The following is a 19,527-nucleotide window of genomic DNA, read 5'->3' on the forward strand; positions in this document are numbered from 1 at the left end:
TGGTAAGCCACACAGCTTTTAATAATGGAAGCAATGAGACTTTAACCAAAGTGTAGCTTCTGAGGCGAATTTTACATTCAACATTTCTAAAAAGAATACTGAATGTCTTCACAAAGGTCTGGTAGTTCCACAGAAGAAAGAATTTATTTGGGAGTAGAAAACTATTCTTAGGAGAAATCACCAGCCAACTTCAGGCAAAATAAACCAGAGTTGACGTAAGTAATGAACAAAAAAGGAAAATTAGAGTAGAAATTCTAAAGTTTAGCGAGTCATGAAAAATCACTACAATGTAAATGAGAATGAAAATTTTAAATCGGAGTAAAAAAACATGTGCCTTTTGTCTGCTAGTATCTGTCAAATGTGATTGTTTATTTGTTTCTATTCTCTAGAATGTGCAGAATGTTCTCCAGTAAGGAATTCTATAGCACTGATTTGTTTTCCAGAGCCAAAGTACTGGCATATACATAGTGAAAGGTGAGTAATACAACAGCCTCTAAGCTGGCAGCATTACTGCAAAAATGGAATTATCTGTCACAATCTCATTTTGAGATTCGCCAAGACAAGTTTATCAACCATTGTCATACCACTTCTAAAAAATAGGACCAAGTTATGATTTTCATGTGTTTGCTTCCAGTGGTTAGCAGTGTTTAGTATTCAGGTCTTCACTGTTAGGAAACTACTATTTTGTTGGGCCCTCCCATGAATTAATATTCACTCATCACATCCAAAGTAGGCTGTCCTCATTCAACAGGTAAGTGGAAGCATCAGTGTTCAGTCACTTGCCCCTAGAACTACAGGTAAGAATGGTACAAGCAACTGTCAAACTCAAGTGACCAAATCCATGATACAAATTCTTAATCTCTGTGCAGCACTGACTCCTGGAGAGCTCTGAAAACAACTAAGTATCGTTTTTTTTTTTTGTCGGTCCTGGGGCTTGAACTCTTAGCCTGGGCACTGTCCCTCAGCTCTTCAGCTCAAGGGAGCGCTCTACCACTTGATCTACAGTGCTACTTCCAGTTTCCTGGTGGTTTATTGGAGGTAAGAGTCTCATGGACTTTCCTGCCTGGGCTGGCTTTGAACCACGATCCTCCGATCTCAGCCTCCTGAGTAGCTAGGATTACAGGCGTGAGCCACCGGAGCCCAGCTGACTATCTTCTTATAAGGCGAGGAAACCTGATGTATACAGAAAGAATGGTTCCTATTCTAAGGGCTCTTTGCTGCAAGTTACCATAGCTACTTGAGAACCAGGGTCTCATTACTCCAACAATGGTCTGTGCTGAGTGAGGAGAATGTGATTCATTTTGTTTTCCTTCACCTACACAGGAAGACTGATTTAAAAAACTGTGGCTGAAGCCAGGCGCTGGTTGGCTCATGCCTTTAACCCTAGCTACTCAGGAGGCTGATATCTGAGGATCGCAGTTCAAAGCCAGCCCAGGCAGGAAAGTCCATGAAACTCTTAACTCCAATAAACCACCAGAAATCAGAAGTGGCGCTGTGGGCTCAAGTGGTAGAGTGTTAACCTTGAGCTGAAGAGCTGAGGGACTGTGCCTGGCCCAGAGTTCAAGCCCCATGACCACCACCACCAAAACAACAACAACAACAACAACAAACTGTGGCTGTATAATCTCTAATGTGAGAATCATAGTAGAGCTAAAGGGATTAAATTTTTTTTTCCCCACTTCTACTTTTTTCCTCTACTAATGGTCTCCTTGAGCTTGTGTGGTCTGTTTGCTTTGGTGGAGCTCTACAACTTGACCCATGCCCTCAAGCCCAGCTTTCTGATGATTGTATTAGACATGGAGTCTCATGGACTTTTCTGTCCATGGCGTCTTCAAATTGCAATCCTTTGGGTCTTAACCTCCTTTGTAGGTAGCTAGGAGTATAGACATGAGCCACCAGAACCAAGTGATTCAAAATATCTTTGATAAAACATCTTCAATGGCCAAATTCTAAACCAAGTTCATTGGTGTGCCTTTGCAAAACTGGGTTTTAAAACTGGTTGGCTAAGCTGGGTGCTGTTGGCTCACGCCTCTAACTTATTAGCTACTCAGGAGGCTGAAATCTGAGGACTATATTTCACAGCCAGCCTGGGTTAACTGGAGGCTCTTAGCTCCAATTAGCCACCAGAAGACTGGAAGTGGTAGAGGGCTTGCCTTGAGTAGAAAAGCTCAAGACAGCTCTCAGACCCTGAGTTTAAGCCCCAAGACTGACAAAGAAAAACAACAAACAAACATACAAACAAACATACAAACCCATTTGTCTAAAATTTGAGATTATTAGAAATCAGAGTCCTGAGGAGAATAAATAACATCTGAACCAACCAGGATCAGCTCTTCTTCCCTTAACAAACAAGTATAGAAGATCTGGTTTACCCAATAAGCTACTACATACGTTCTGAAAATGCTTCCAAAGTTATTGTTAATTAAGCAGACCTTAGCTGACATAAAATAATGGTGACCATTGCAAGCAGGAGTACAGGGTTGACAAGGGTACTTTCCTCCTTGGCAAGCAGACAAAAAGGAGTCTGTGAGAGGCCACTAAGAATTGTGCCCCAACAAGCAGAAGGTTACCTTGTTGTCAAAAAGATCTGTCCATTTTGTAGTTTCCCAAAATGTCTCTGACAGAGAATCCAAAGTGCTCTCGCCATCCTCCTCCTTTGCCTCCGCATCCCCAGCCCCTGCCCCGTCGTGAACCTGAGCGTGGAGCACGTGGTCTGCCAGGGCACACCCTTTCCGGCACAGGGCATCTACCAGGGTGGACTTCTGCTTGTCCATATCACTGCATGTCAAATCAAACACAGTTCACACATCAGTAACATTTATCCTAAAAGACTGTCAGATCTGAAATTAAATGAATGCAGGTTTTTTTTTTTGTGGCCTAACCTATAATACAAATATTTGGTATACCCATGTACATCAAACAAGATTCCTTATTAATAAAAAAATGAACCACTATACTGAACACACAGGTTAACAGCAATAATTGAAACAAAATGCCATAAGCAACAAGGTTGAAACATTGATTGTAATTTCTGTCAGCTATGTAAACCCTTAACCAGAGCAGTTACTTTTTAAATCTATGGATTTCTTACGAATACCAGGTGTGTGTACAAATGGACAGAGGCTCTTCTAGTCATGAACATGATTTTATATATAACCAGAGTAACAAACAAAATGCTTTCTCTAAATGTGCCAGTAACTATCTTAGCATTTTATCATTTTAATTCATTTACACTCAAAACAATCCTATGAGTAAGAAATTAAGAACTACCTGCATTTTGCAAAGAAAATTGGAGGTTACAGCCCTCCCATTAGCAAGCAGTTCTGAAATCTGTGCTTCTAGTACCTTTCCAGGCAAAGAATGCCTCCATGCATTCCAAGTGCCCAGGACCCTGCCTGCCTGGTACAGACAAGACAATCATTGTTGAAACAGTCACAGCTTCACTCCACAAGAAGGTATCAGTCTAACAGATGTTTACTTGAGACTTTCTGTCCACTCATGTCTGCTGCCTGAGGCCAGAAGGGCTGAGTGATGACGGGGAGGGAGTGAGTCTCAAGGATCGGGAGCTAAGTGTGCATCCTGTGCCCTGTGGGGGCTGGCAATGACAGCCCAGCGACTTGGGGGCTGGGCTTCTCCATAAGCTTACCCACAGGAAACCCAAGTAGGGGAAAATCTGTGGCTAATACACTGCCTAAGACCAGGGGACATTCTCACAGGTTCCAAGACCCTTTGATTCTGTGATTTAATCTAAGAACCCATTCCCAGCTTTAACAAATTTGCAAGGGAGATGAAACCATTCTTGTCAAGTCACTGAGAGTTCATGCATGATACTTTCAAAGTGCTCTTTGCCCTCTGTGTGCTGTCTGTTCCGCTGCTAACATTCACAAATCAGAAGTTTAAACAAGTGTCCAGCTGACCTTACCGACTCCAAAGGGCTGCTTGGTGTAGATGCTCCCTGGTCACTTGGCTGGGGAAGGGTCCTTCACGGAGGACCAGCCTCCCCTCCCCCATCGCCCTGGCCCAGGCACTGCCTTCTGGCTGCCAGCCTAGGCCAAGAAGCCATGATATTGGTGGTATTTTTCTCCTATCCTCCAGCTCTTGCTCATTTTTTCTCTCTTGGGAAGACTCATCTGCCCAGAAGCCAGGCAGGCAGGTATCTCACACATTTGGCTGGACCAACAGAGGAAGGGATGTTCTTTCTTCCTAAGTACCAGAGGCCATGCCACTCACTTGGCCATTTAACCGCACCCTACCCTTAAATTAATCTGCTGCCTCCTCAGATCTTACTGAAACATAATCTTCAGGCCTGGTTTTAAAGGGATCAGGAATCTTACAACCAAAACTCCTCATCCCAGCCTTAGTCTTGGAGGACCAACTTGTTTTGCTTTCTCTTCTACCTCACCAATAAATACCTAACGGTAGAGAAAGCAACGTACTTTTCTGGGCTGAATCTTAAAGAATTTAAGAAAATTAGTATAACCTTTCTAAAATGAAGTAACCAACTATTGATAATCCCTATTTGGAAGATTCTAAAAAGAATACAATAACAACAGTAAATGACAGTCCCTCATTTTTAAACAAGTAACTAAGAAATGAGATGCAAGGAAGATTATTTACTGGTTAGGTACTTTTTTATAATAGCTGCATCAGGCCTGGGGTCAGTCTTCATTGCAATATAAACCGCTAAGGCTGTTTGGTCTATATGAGAAATAACAGCATTTGCAGCTTCAACAATTTCAGTCAGTCTTTTCATTCGTTCCTGGGAAGGAAAAAAGGAAACAAAAAAGGAAAAGAAATGAAGGTACTACGGTATTTCACATCTGTGGTTAGCTGCAGAATGAGGTTGGTCGCCCCCTCCACACTATCTCCCCACGCAAGCACTGCACGTGCTAGCATTTTTAGAAACTTGAGCTCAAATGATGAAAACATCCAACTGACATCCCCTGCTTAACTCCTTGTGAAGACTCCAGAAATGTGATTGGCTGTAGTATTCCATTCCACCAAGAAGACACCAATAAACAACAGCTCCAACCCCCCACCCAATCCAGCTCAGCTGATGAAACAAATGCTCTACCATTCAGGAAAAAGAAAAGATAAAACAAACAAGATTACGATCAAGAGTCTAACTAATTATGCAAGTCTTTTAAGAATCCCCTTTCAACAGGCAAAACCCTGTACATGACCTTTAAATGACTATGGTTGGCACTTTCCTAATATAAACATTATAAACAAAGATTTATGAAAGAAGTAAACACATCTAACCTTTTCAGCATCCAACTGATGAAGCCGTGCGACGTACAGAGGAAGGTAAGAAGGGTATGTTTCTTTCAGTTCATTATAAATGTCACTAGAATCCAGCCTGAGCATGTAAGAGAGAAATATTCACTATTTTCTTTTAAAAAGGAGTTTTCCAACAGAAACTGTTTATCCATGTTTAGAAGCTCCAGTCAATAAAATAAGGCAATGATTTCAGAATGTAAGTATATTCACTGATGAACATTAGCACTCCTGGCATGCATACCCAGAACACCAAGAAAACCAAATCAAACTATTTCAATTACAAATCCTAGAAAACAGGCATGTATGCAGCTTAACAACTATTACTAGATATACTAAAAATGAGATCACATTTCTATTAAAAAGGAGGAAAATACATAATATCTACATGAGGAAAATTCTAAAGTGCTGAATGAAGAGACTATCCTGTTCCTCAGTAGGGAAGCTGAAGAAAACCATGTCCATTCTTCTGCACTGTACACATTAGGGTAAAAACAATTAAAATGAATATCCAAACAGTAAATAACTACAAAGAAAGGGTACTGATGGCAAATTCACTTAAAATAACCAAATTGGCAGAAACATGATGAAAAAGTTACAGAAACAAGAAAACTGAATCCACGCAACTATGCACACTAGTTCATACTACATTCAAGCTAGGAACCAGTAGCTTATGACTGTAATCTTAGCTACTCCTGAGGCAGTCATCTGAAGATCTCTGTTCAAGCCAACTGGAGGCAGGTAAGCCTGTGAGAATCTTATCTCCAACTAATCACCAAAAAACCAGAAGTGGAGCTGTGGCTCAAGTGGTAGAGCACTAGCCTTATCCAAAATCTGAGGGACAGTGTTCAAAAGCCCAGGACTGGCACAAAAAACAAAGAATAATTGAAACTGTTTTTCTTTTTCCCCTTTCAATAATTATAAAAAAATAAACTCAGCCCTTTTATATTTAAATTTACTGCAGCTTAATTATGGAGAATGCTATTTTGGCATGTGAATATACTACATTTTGGTTATTACTCTTTAGCTGATGAACATTTGGTCTCTACCTTGTTGGCCATTGTATGAATAATGCTGTGGGCAAGCATTCACATATGAGTTTGTTTAAATGCATTTTCTTCTGCACATCCTGGGAATGCAATTTCTAGAGAAAATGGCTTTTGAAAGAAGTTGCAACATTTGATATTCCCACCAGCAGTGCCTGCGATTTCTGCTTTCTCCAAACACTTGCCAGAACTGGCTATCACTTCACTTTGGGTATAAAGCAGTATTTCCCTGTGGTTTTAGACAGTGGTCCTGAGGATCAAGGATGTTGACCACCTTTCCATATGTTTACAAGCGGACTGTAGCTTCCTTTAACAGATGTCTACTTAGATTCTTTGCCCATTTAAAAAAACTGAGCCATTACCTTGCAATTACAGAGTTATAACATTTTTTTTTTAAACTGTAGTTTTGAACTCCTACATTGGTAGGTAGTTTTAGTAGTTCTACTGCTGATCTAGACCTCTAGTCCTCATCTATCTGATTTTTTCAAATTATTTTTTATTGAGATTAAGTGATTACATACATTTTACATACTTCACAGTATTGTGGAATAGTGATACAAAGTCACAAACACATTTTAACCTTCACAGAGCAATCTGTCATTATCACGGTCTATAGTTTGTGAATTCTATGAGATTTCTGTCTCATTATTTTGAGATTATGTCATGCTTCTAGTTTGGGTGTATGCCTGAATTACAATCTATCTTTTAGGCTCCTCTTCCACTGAAATGGAGTCTTTCAGACTTTTCTGCTTGCTGGCCTTCCATGGTGAGACTACCAATCTCAGCCTCCCAAGTAACTAGGATTACTCCCAAGTAACTAGGAATGATGCCATACTGTAAAGCACAGAACTTCTTTAATTTTGAGAAGTCCAAGTTACTTTTCATTGTACTCGTACTTTTAATTTCAAACTAAGAATGCATCCAAAATCATAAACCAGTATGTACTACTATGATACAATTTAGCTGTTAAAATTAGCCCTTCGATACATTTTGAGTTAATCTGTGTAGAATATATAAGGCAGGTTCTAACTTCCATTCTTTTTCTATGGCCAGGTAGTTTCAGCCCAACCCTTTACTAAAGACTTTTTCCTCATTGGATGGTCTTGGCCTTGACACCCTTGTCAAAAGTCAGCTGACCATAGACAAGTTTTCTTTGTAGACTCGTATCCTGTTTCATTCATCTATATTCATTGCCCATTGCAGTACAATATTGTCTTGTTTACTGTTCTTAGTAATTTTGAGATCAGGATTTTGAGGCCAACTTTGTTCTTTTCGAGATGGTTTGGCTACTTTGGACCTATGTCATTCCATATGAATTGTAAAACCAATGTTAATATTTATATGGAAGTCTGAAAGGACTCTGATGGGAAAGTGCTATATTACAATTAAGCCCATGAAAATAGGGTATTTTTTCCATTACTTGGCCCTCTTTTAATTTCTTTCAATAATGTTTTGTAGTTGAGTGTGTCACATATTTGGATTTAAATTTATTCCTACATATTTTCTTTGGGATTTTTTTTTTGTGGAGTTATTTTTTGAATTTCATTTTTTTGTTGATCTAGTTGGATTGATTTGATATTTTCCCTTTTATTGTTTTAACATCTTTTTGTTTTATCAGTTTCTCTCATATGGCTAAAGCAGTAGTCTTGCACAGGAAGAGGAAGGTCCTGATGTATATTTCACCTGCTTTACAAGACAGGACAGAAGCCAGCAGCATGGCCATTTATCATTACCATGTAATATGCAAGACTTGATATGCTCAGACCTCAATAAGTAGACTATGATGTATCATTCAGGTACATATGCAAAAAATTCAGGAATGTTTGCAGTGTCAGGAAGCTTTTTTTCTTTTGCATAATTCTGCAATAAAAGTCTCATCAGAAGCAAATTAGAATTGGATAAAAATAAAATTGTAAATTATTTTCTTATAATCAGAAAAGGGAATAAGAATAATTCAAAACACCTGTGATCTTACCATCTACTATTAATAACTTTGAATATAGTCTATGCGTATGTGCACAATATTACCATAGCTGAGAAAATGATACTAAGGATTCAGAAGCTTAAAATGTACTCAGAAACCTACTTTGTCATCCACTGAATTTTAAGATCTCGTAATGCTTCAGTAAACTCTTCTTTCAAATCTTTCTCTTTTTCTGAGTCTTTGTCTTTGTCTTTGCTGCCATTCTTAGTCTTCGTTGGTGGAGGTATTAGGTAGTAATGAACAGGGATTACATCCTACAGAATGTGAGAAGAAATACTTAAATTTACTTTAAAATCATCTTCAACAGCTGAACATCATGTAACAGGGGCTGAGTCTCATGTGTTACATTGCATTCCAGATTCAGAGTTCATGAAATAAAACCAACCAGTAAATAAAAGTCACTGTAGTTTTCTCCTAACGTACTGAAGCTTTCTAAATAGCTCCTTTAAATAAAGGAGATGAGAACAAATTTGACTGTAAATACACTCCATTTGAGTGAATTTAGTATTCTTAAGTTTTACTGGGCAGACTGATACAATTTTATTGAAGCTACTTTTAAATCTGAGCAGGAGTGAGAGAAGATAAACTAAAAACTAAACGAGCAAGCATCCTGGTTTTAGGTAAACTTGAGGGGTAGTTTATTCCTTTGTGGAGTTGATAGGAGCTGCTGTGCTCCCCACAGGCAGGAGAACAGGGCAGACAAGGCCTCTCCACCCTTACAAACACTATTCTAACTGGAGAAGTGAGACAAACGTACATGTTCGTTACATGGTTAGTTACATATATGACATGAAGAAAATAAAACATAAGAAAAGGATAGAGAATGACTCTGAGGTAAAGTACAGGAACCAATGCAAAGTGGTTACAGAAAGGTAAAGGAACTTAGATAATAATGTTTATAAATAAACTTGAATTATCTAACTCAACAGAGGAAGGAGCCTATCTGGTACAGAGTGGGTGTCTGCTATTGAAGATGAAGAAGTGAAAAATTCCAAACTTGGAACATGAATACTAGCCACAGTAAGGAGGGTTTGATGGGAGTATGGGAAAAATATACAAAATATGGTGCAATATTTGGAAATGAAGTCACATTAAGACTTGTTAGATTTGTTTTGTCACAATGACTGGCTGTCTTTAAAACATAATATTAAGTCAGTTTCCTCAAATTCCATGTTTAGGTTTGTATTTAAAAATCTTATATTCCTTTTAATTAACAAAGTTTCTAAACTGGAACAAATTACTTTACCAAAAAGACAGTCACTGCCTTCAACAGTGTGCCAGAATAATGTCTCACTGAAGTTCAGTCCACACCTGACAGTCCGCACTGCCACACCTGACTCCCCCACATGCAATTTTCAGGTATGAATCAATATATCCATGCTATCAACATCCTCAAAATAAATTTTGGGTTTTCAAATGACATAGTAGTAAATAAGAGGGATAAGGTTTCACCACAAACATGTATTATCTCTTTATGATCATTAAAACATAAAAATTCACTTTGCTATGCACTATCCATCCAAACCCATACACAGCCCATGGCATACTGCCCCTCCCCCGCAGGCCCGAAGCCTGAGCCTGCCACCAGAAGCTTCCATGAGACGCACTGCTGGTGCAACAGCTTAACTGCTTGGGCTTATTCTTTCAGGACTTTGCCATCTGTCCTTTTCCTCTCCTTGAAGATCACTCTCCTGGGGGCACTGCCCTGAGCAAAATCAAAGGTGCCTGAACACAAGGCTCTAACTTACAACCAATTCTTTCTACAACAGACTGCTTCACTGTCATGTGTTAAGCACAGGCAACTACCTAGAAAGTATAGGTCTAAGTGGCCTCCGTTATTTACTTCCTATGAATACAGTGCTGTTCCCTTTGGAATCGGACTGTCCATTACCTAGCATGTTAGAATGTGAATGACACTTGCCTGGCAGTCTCCATTCATTCTAACGGCAATGTGCCTTTCCTTAGTTTCCCAGGCTAGGAAGTCTATGTGCTGAGGCAATTCTCTCCTTACTGTCAAAGGTAAGGCATTGGCTATTATTGTTTTAATACAGAGACAGAAAATAGAATTGATTTTACACTAACAAAGACCTACAGAAACAGGAAGATAATAAAGATGGGGTGAATCTTATCAAAGTACATTCCATACATGTATAAAAATGTTTCAATACAATCTCGGTACAATTAATTTATGTTAATGAAAATTCTGAAAAATAGAAATCCTATCATGGCAAGCTTAAACTATCAATAATACAGAAGAGAAGATTATGACGAATTATCTTAGAAAAAATTCAAGTTCTTAAAACAACTGCAAATGTTATTACAATCTTATATAGTATTTCAGGAAAAGAATTTATTATTATTAAAAATTTTAATCTGTATTATTAAAAATTTTAAGTCTTGATCAAAAGAAAAATGAAACTGAGGACATGGCTCAAATGGTAAAATGTTTGCCCATAGCATGAGGCCATGAGTTCAATCCCCAGTAGTGTAAAGAGAAAAATATGGAGTAGTGGTTTTCACTTGCAATATCATAACTTTATGCTCTTGCTTCAACAGGTATTTTTTCTGCTCACTTTGCAGGGTCAGTTTCATGAAATCATCTATATCTTAAAGCTGGAAAAATCCTGATTGTGGTTTAGAAAGAAAGTTTAAGAGATAATCTTTAGTGTAGAAAAGCTATAAAAAGTTGTTTATAGTAGCTACTTAGCAGTACGTTGAAAACTTACTAGCTACTCACAAAATATTTTGAAAGTGTTCAAACTGAACCATATTATTTAGAAAGTTAAACTCACCCACTCAACCAGTAAAAACTCTTTGGAAAGCACAATGCATCATCATTTGCATTCTGGCTCAAAAACTACAATTTTCTTCGTTTTTAAGTTATTGTTAATTGTAAATTCAAAAATTTAAATTTTATACAAACTAAACTACATCAACAATGCCATATTTGAGTGCTACTTATCTGTCAAAAGTAACTTTTTCAATTATATTTATATATATATATATATTTCTATATTTTTTGTAACTTGCCCCACCCTGTTTATTCTTTAACAGCTTTTGTGCACTTGCCCAAAAGGTAGGAAGGAACGGGCAGAGGCAATTCTAGCCACCAGACAGTTAAAGGTAACTATAGTTGCTGAGTTCTTTATATAAAGCTTTACTAACCATAAATTACAATAACCTTCTTCATTCACCCCTTTCCTAACTCACACAACATAATCCAAACAAAATCCAGCAAAACTACAGGAAGAAAATTTTTAATGAGTTCCTAGAATACTGTTACCCTTTTCTCCCAACTGGTGACTTTCAAACTACTTTCACACTAGAGAAAAGATGCTAATACATGGATACTAATATAAGATACAGTTTTCTGAATGCTGACTGTCCCATTCAATGAGTTTTCATAGCTGCAATGGGTCAAAACCTCCAGTTGAGAAATACTCATCATTAGTCCTTTATCTGGGAAGATGATTCCTAGTGGTATATTTTGTTTGTGGAAAGTGCTTATCAATACACAGTAAGGTAGACATTTTGCTTGTTATAAAATACATTTTACTTATTATAAAATGGCATTCCCAGTGGATTATCACTATAAATCAAGAAACATTAGGCTGGGCGCCTGCGGCTCACATCAGTAATCCTAGCTATTCAGGAGGCTGATCTGAGGACTGTGGTTTGAAGCCAGCTTGAGAAGTCCCCATGAGACCCAATTAACCATTGTGGCTCAAAGTGGCAGAGTGCCAATCTTGAGCAAAACCAGGGACAGTGCCCAGGTCCTGAGTTCAAGCCTCATGACAGACAAAAAACAAACAACAACAAAAACCATGTGTTTATATTTCTTACTGAAACATTTTTTGAAGAAATCACTGAAATGCTAAATGATGTCAGCAGGTCCTCACCAGAAAGCCATTGAGTCTCCTGAAATATGTGTCCCTTCCTCTACGATAAACTTAAAGTATCAATTTTCTGTTTTGAGTTAAATTTGGCTAGCGGTCAATAAAAATTGTATAAAAAAGCTGCAAGGAATTCAGGCAGCCCACCACAGTTCTAAGCTCTGTGCTCTTGGGCAGCAGGTTTTAATCACTGTGCTTGTTATTTCTCTAATGCTCTCTCTCTCTCTGTTGTCTCTGCCTTCCCAGAATTTGGACATATAAAAGAGCAGGGAATAAGCTTTCCTTCAAAAGGATAAAATATTTTATTAATAATCTAATTTAAAAATATTTTTAGATTTTTAACTGCTTTTGCCTCTGTGACTAAGTTATCACATGGTTCTCTTTACAGGACTATAGACAGATATTAAAAGTTTCAAAATTTATTACTTAATATTGTATCTGGAGCAAGAAATGAGTAGCATTAAATTTTTTCTATATAACACGGGAAAAACAGGGGTCTTCCATCAATTTATGGTTGAAAAAACTGAGAAAATCTAGTAGGTATAGCTAATAGCACTATACTATAGAACATAAAGAAAGGAAACTAAGGGAAAGTTTGGGTTTTTTTTTTCTTTTAAAGATTTATAATAGTGACAGAAAAAGTTTATTATGTAAATAAGGCTTTAAGACATGGTTCTTAAAAACTGACAATCAGTACCTTTTTAAATTTTCCTTGTCGTTTTGCTGCAGACTGGCCCTGGGAGTTAGAACGACATTCTGTAAGAAAACATGCACAATCTACACAGGATGGAGACACCACCTCTGTCTAACTTTCCTCCAATCTACAGAATGGTCAGGTCTGTGATTAATATGGCATGTTTTTATATAAAGCAACATTGCCACATTTATTTAAAACAAAAATGTATTCAAATATTTAGCGACCAAACTCCATTAATTATGAAAACATTTTAAAAGCATTAAATTAAGCTGACAGTCTGCAGAGTCTGACTTCACAGAATTTTACAACCATCACAGGAGCCCTATGCATAAGAAACAGGGTTATTGTAAAAGTCCAAGAGAAGTAAAATTAATATTACTATCAAAAATGTAAGTAGTATAAAACTACTGAGGACAGACTAAACCATACAATGGAAACTGTTAATTCAAGTGCTTAACATTATTGCTCTCTTCTTAAAATGTCTACCTTTCTAACTACAGTCAATCCCACACACGTAAGTACTTTAATGTCACAACTGTCTCTCAAACAATGCAGCCAGGAAGCACTTTTTCTGCACTGCTAAAAGCATTTTAGCAGTTTCTGCTAAAACTTTTCAAAGGAGTGAATTCTTAGGTCATCTGAGTGAAAATTCACAACTGAAGCCTCATAGCTATACTTTCTATGAAATAAATCTAAAAAAAAAAAAAAAAAGACCACCAGGATTTCTAAAATCATGTATGTGTCCAGTATTAACTACTGATTTACTTCAAATTACACTAAAACATGAAAGTTTAAACTGAAATGAGATCTAAGAAACATCAATGGAAACAATTTTCCTAAGAGAAAATCCCCAAATTATGCTTCAATTAGTTAACAGATGATTGGTTCAACAGTGTAAATTGTAATTTTCAGGATGTATGAGCTCAACTCATTTTGATAATAGCACTTATAGATTCCAGCATTATGAAGTAGATTCACTTAACTTTTTATGATGCTAAAGAGAAATGCAAAACTATAAGAATGACAATGGTACTGAGCTGGGATACTGTAACAAAAAGCGACAGCTATGTAAAGACTGTTCTCATAATGAATTTACAATGAAAACACAGATGGAAAAAAGTTATACCAATAAAGTTGTAACATTTACTTCTATAAATTTAGAAATTAGAAAAATGTTTCTGATAAAAAAACAATTTCAAAATTTTTAAAGGCAACGTCAAAAGAAATACCTCATATTTACTTATATAATTATGCAAGATTCCAGTAAGAGGAAAGTATGTACAAATGTGAAAAATGTTCATTAGTAACAGTTGTTCTGATTGGGTTTTAGAAACAACTCAAGAGAATCTGATTTTTTTTTCCCCTTACTATACTACTACTTTGGTCAAAATTCTATCGTCTGCTCTAATTTTAAATATCTCACTTACTTAAGCCAAGTATGATCTGAATCTACTTATTTCTTAAGCTCAAGCACATCAGCCACTGAGGTATATGGGTTCAGGGCATAAACATGTAGGCTTGTAAAAACAACTAATATTTTAAAACCACAACACATTTTAAAAGGCAGCCCAAGTATAAATTTACCTCACCAGTAACTCAAGGGAAAACCAAACCAATTACAATTGTCTCCCTACACCTAGGAATAGCTTCATCTGGCCATTCTGAAACATTTTTAAACAAACAGAAATTTTGGAATGAGTACTTTCTGTGTAAAATATGTAATACTTACAGCTTTCTTGCCAAGTTCAGTCTTTGATAATGTTAAGGATCCTGCAAGGTAGCATCCAGGTCCCGCCCCTTTAGGTACTCTAATAAGAGAATTAAAGAAGAAAAAAAAGCAACAAGAGAAAGTTTCACAAAGATAATTAAGGGAAAACATCACAATTGCAAACTGAAATAATCCCCACAGCTAAGATTTCAAAATCAAATGGAGGAATAACTTCAAATGATTAATGACAGCATACTGTAAATCTGGTCTAATTAATTCACAATAAAGAAGACAGTATGTAAAATAGGTACTCTATATCAGTAATGTCATCACTTACTTATCATCAGGTAAGGAAGTAACAAAGAATGGCTGGTTATATTTAGGTGGCAATGTCAAATTGTTTGCTTTCTTCTTTCCTAGAAGTGCAAGGCTATGATTTTCATGAATATCTAAGCTCAAGGTATTAGACAACCTATGAGAAACAATAAATGGAAGATCTTTAAGACGCTCCAAATCACTGATTTGCTCATGACGAATCTGTAGTCGAATTGTATAATCTCCTTTCTCCAATTTCAAAGAATACTAAAAAAGAAAGACAACATTTGGGAAATATAAGTTTAGCCAAGTGCACTGGAAGGGGAAAAAGGGGAACAATTCCATTTGCAGAGTGCAGACAGGGTGTGAGGGACAGAGTGCCACTCCTCAGACACATTTCTACATACTAGGTGCCTAGTGTCCTGGAGGGCAGCCAGATCAGGGACACCAAGTGCTGTGCCCAAGGACACAGAGAGTAAAGTACGAGGGAGTTGAGGTCAGGTCTGAATCCACTAAAGACCTCCTTTTGCCCACAACAAAATATTCTCATGTATTCACTATGTAGTCAGTGTCTGCTCCAACTAACAATGACTTTTTGTTCAGAGGCTCTCAGAAGGACTGTATAATATCCACAACAAAAACACATTATATGTTGATCCATGTTGTTCTCTGGTAATCGTTACCTTATAATCAAAAGATCACCCCTTTAATGCAAACAGGAAAAACAAAACTAATAAAGATCAACGAATAAAAGCTACTTTGCTGGGCTGGGAAGGTGGCTCAGTGATAGAGCGCTTGCCTTGCATGCACGGGCCCTGGGTTCCATTCCTCAGCACCACATAAGCAAAAAGAAAAAAGCCAGAAGTGGTGCTGTGGCTCAAGTGGTAGAGCGCTAGCCTTGAGCTGAAGAGCTGAGGGACAGCGCCCAGGCTGAGTTCAGGCCCCACGACCGGACCCCCCCCCCCAAAAAAAAAGCTACTTTGCTTTTCTATGCTTATGAAGTCAGACGCTGCATTCTGTATTAGTTTTTTTCTGAGAAGGTTTAAAAAGTATCAAAGTAATGACACTATAGTAATGCACTACACTGATAAAACTGCTGCTTGCCTTGAGGAAAAAGGTATTATCATTCCTTGAAGGACTAACTGAAAAAAACTCCATGAATTAATGCTAGGCTCATTTTTTCACATAAAATTTCAATCATGGGTTAAATCTCCCTAAGTTATATAATTAAAAGACCTTTTCCCCTTCAATCTAACAGCCCAAAGGAGGTGTTCAATACAGTGTTCAACAATCAGCACTTACTACATGCTTTATCCCACTCGGCCCTGAGATGGAGTCAAGGTGCTAATATATGTCAGAGGATTTCCCACTACCTGCAGACAGGTAGAACAACAACAAACATCCATGCTGAGCTCGTAGTGCTGCTCAAAAGTAGAGTACATGCTTAAGATGTTCAAGGCCTTGGGTTTAATCCTCAGCACATAAGTGTGTGTGTGTATGCACACACATACAGTCAAAGCTATGCTTGTTGGTGTCTTGGAAGCACTGTTCTGTCTTCCACTACATGATGAAACCTTATCAGTCTGCTACTCAATAACTACAACAAGAGAGCGTCTTATAGCTTGTAAAAGTACTAAATGAAACATTATAATCTTTTGTAAATATGAATATTTTATCAGAATAAGAGATCAAAAATTAATCAGTTCATGAAACAGGTTTCCGTTAATTCAAAAATTTCACTGCAAATTTTATACCTGATGTGGATAGGCATCGCCTGAACCCATTTGCCTTTTGTTCTGGTCAAAAATAATCCATAGTTGGCTGTCAAATTCTGATTCATATAACAATTCACAAAGAAGTGGGCAACTTGGAGTTACTTCTCCACTCTTGGGCTATAAAAACAGTAAAATTGATTATTGATGTGTTTGTGTATGATTTCTAATATAGATTAACCTGATGATAGGCATAAGGTTTTTTGTTATAAAGCACTCAAAATATTGTCTTGTAAAATGTTTTTAAATGAAGAACATCAATTTTGGCACTAATTAAATGCACTTTATCTTTTAGAAACTTTTAAAGATACAAGCCAAGCTATATATAATAGCTTCATATTAACAAAGCAATGTATGTTATTGAATACCTACTTTAAAAACTGAAATGTAACAAGTTCACTGAAATCTCTTATCTCCTTAATATTAAAAGCAAATCCATATTGTACTACAATTGTTTTATTGAATGCTCACTGATCCTTAAAAAAAAAACTGTTTGGTTCCAATATTTGGGTGCCTTAATTTCAATTACTTTAATTGCTCATTCTACAAGGAGCAAGAGTAACCAGGCTTAGGATCATAATCAGAAGGGATGTGGCATCTCTGAGTCATCTCATCACTCCTGCTCAGGTGGCAATGGTGGATGTGCACCACTGATTATAAAATTGGAGGCTCAAAGGCCAGCTCACCACTAAACCACACGGATGTCACATCTGAATGATACTTAATTAGCATTCATAGTTACGTAAGAATAATTCTAATTAATGAGGATTAATAACTGGATTTTATTTCATAGATATATTATGTCCTTCTACTTTTGATTATTCATAAAACACAACATTCACTGTATGGTCATACTTTATTAGGCAAATATTTACCTGATGAAAGTTATAAGTCAGGACCATCTCATAAAGTTGACGATTATTTGGCAAGACATCTCTTGTTCCTAAAGGTTTTGTTTTTGCACTTACTGGGCTATAAGAAGGCAATTGCATAGTTGATTTGATTCAACAATCCGTTTAATGAGACTTAAAATTCTAAGCAACAAGATCTGTAACATACTACAAAAAGTGACATATCAACATTTCTGAAAACCTTTTAAGTATACTTAGTATTTTAATCACCAGCAAGTAATTTTCCTTCCTTGCATCATAGTAATATTGTCTAAAATTTTGCAAAAGGACAAAAAACTTGCAAAGATAAGCTTCATGATCCAAACACTGTAAACAGCTCTTACAATAACCAGAACCTAATACTAGGGTGATAGTCACCAAAAACATAGAAGGTATATTTTGATTTGTATCCTCCATTCCCAACATGTCTTAAAACAGACATGAGTCAGATCCAACCAGCACTCTTGCTGTTCTCCAAATGCTAGGCTGATGCCCAGTTGTCCTGACTCGCACTTAACCTTTTCAGTGTTTTCTAAGGCAAATTATTAAACTACAGATTTTTTTTTTTTTGGGTGGGTCATGGGCCTTGAACTCTGGGCCTGAGCGCTGTCCCTCAGCTCTTCAGCTCAAGGTGAGCGCTCTACCACTTGAGCTACAACGCCACTTCTGGTTTTCTGGTGGTCTATTGGAGAGAAGAAGTTTCATGGACTTTCCTGCCTGGGCTGGCTTTGAACCTCGATCCTCAGATCTCAACCTCCTGAGTAACTAGAATTACAGGCGTGACCTACCGGTGCCTGGCAAACTACAGATTTTTAAAAAGGAGAACTCAAACTGGGAGCATGAATGTGAAAACACAAGGCAGGTGCCCTGTGTTCATAACAGGAACTGCTGGGCACTAACAGTATACTACTTGAGTTTCTCCTATTCAGTAAGACTAGGCACTACTGCAATTTCTGAAAATTTCTCGCAAAAGATTCACAAAATAAAACAGAGAAGCTAAACTTGTTATTTCATGTCAAGGAATGAAAAGGCAGCCGGGCGCTGAGGCTCACGCCTGTAATCCTAGCTCTGGAGGCTGAGACCTGAGGATCACAGTTCAAAGCCAGCCTGGGCAGGAAAGTCTGTGAGACTCTTATCTCCAATTAAGTCACCAAAAAAGCCAGAAAGTGGCTCTGTGGCCCAAAGTAGTAGAGTACTAGCCTCGAGCGAAAAAGCTCAGAGACAGTGCCCAGGCCCTGAGTTCAAGCCCCTTAAAGACAGACAGACAGAAAGAGAGAATGGAAGAGAGAAAGAGAAAGAGAAAGAGAAAGAGAAAGAGAAAGAGAAAGAGAAAAAGAGAAAGAGAGAGGAAGGAAGGAAGGAAGGAAGGAAGGAAGGAAGGAAGGAAAGAAGGAAGAAAGGAAGGAAGAAAGGAAGAAAGGAAGGAAGGCAGGCAGGCAAAAGGGAGGGAAGGAGGGAGGATGAGAGGAAGAGAGGGAGGGAGGGAGGGAGGGAGGGAGGGAGGGAGGGAGGAAGGAGAAGAAATGGAGGGAGGGAGGAAGGGAGGGAGGGAAGGAAGGAAGGAAGGAAGGAGAAAGGGAGGGAGGAAGGAAGAAGAAAGGAAGGAAGAGAGGGAGGGAGGGAGAGAGGAAGGAGAAGAAATGGAGGGAGGGAGGAGGGAGGGGAGGGAGGGAGGGAAGAAGGGAGGGAAGGGAGGGAGGGAAGAAGGGAGGGAAGGGAGGGAGGGAAGGGAAGAAGGAAGGAAGGAAGGAGAGAAGGAGGGAGGGAGTGAAAGGGAAGGAAAGGGAAGGAAAAAGGAAAGGAAAAAGGAAAAAGGAAAGGAGAAAAGAAAAGAAAGAAAAAGAAAAGAAACAAAAAGGCTACTGACAATTGATCCTAAATAGCCATTTTGGGGACAGCTATTTTCTGCCCTGAACTTTGCCAGGCAGGTGAAGAGCAAGGCCAG

The 19,527-nt window shown here is 37.9% G+C and overlaps 1 protein-coding gene across 3 annotated transcripts in view; it reads right to left on the minus strand.

The window, feature by feature from the left end:
- Tpp2 (tripeptidyl peptidase 2) overlaps nt 1–19,527 on the minus strand; it is a 61,894-nt gene that overhangs the window by 2,077 nt on the left and 40,290 nt on the right. The window contains exons 20-28 of one of the 3 annotated variants that reach the window (XM_070002651.1): nt 17,568–17,664; nt 16,675–16,812; nt 14,943–15,187; nt 14,627–14,705; nt 12,898–12,936; nt 8,410–8,561; nt 5,263–5,359; nt 4,629–4,759; nt 2,571–2,778 (exon numbers count right to left, since the gene is read on the minus strand). In XM_070002651.1, coding sequence (XP_069858752.1) covers nt 2,571–2,778; nt 4,629–4,759; nt 5,263–5,359; nt 8,410–8,561; nt 12,898–12,936; nt 14,627–14,705; nt 14,943–15,187; nt 16,675–16,812; nt 17,568–17,664 — 1,186 coding nt within the window. Of the gene's footprint in view, nt 1–2,570; nt 2,779–4,617; nt 4,760–5,262; nt 5,360–8,409; nt 8,562–12,897; nt 12,937–14,626; nt 14,706–14,942; nt 15,188–16,674; nt 16,813–17,567; nt 17,665–19,527 lie in introns of those variants that run through there. The other 2 variants (XM_070002653.1, XM_070002652.1) reach the window with 2 other exon arrangements.

The sequence above is a fragment of the Dipodomys merriami genome, unplaced genomic scaffold, assembly GCF_024711535.1.
Source record: "Dipodomys merriami isolate MVZ:Mamm:240054 unplaced genomic scaffold, mDipMer1.0.p SCAF_6, whole genome shotgun sequence".
Taxonomy (NCBI): domain Eukaryota; kingdom Metazoa; phylum Chordata; class Mammalia; order Rodentia; family Heteromyidae; genus Dipodomys; species Dipodomys merriami.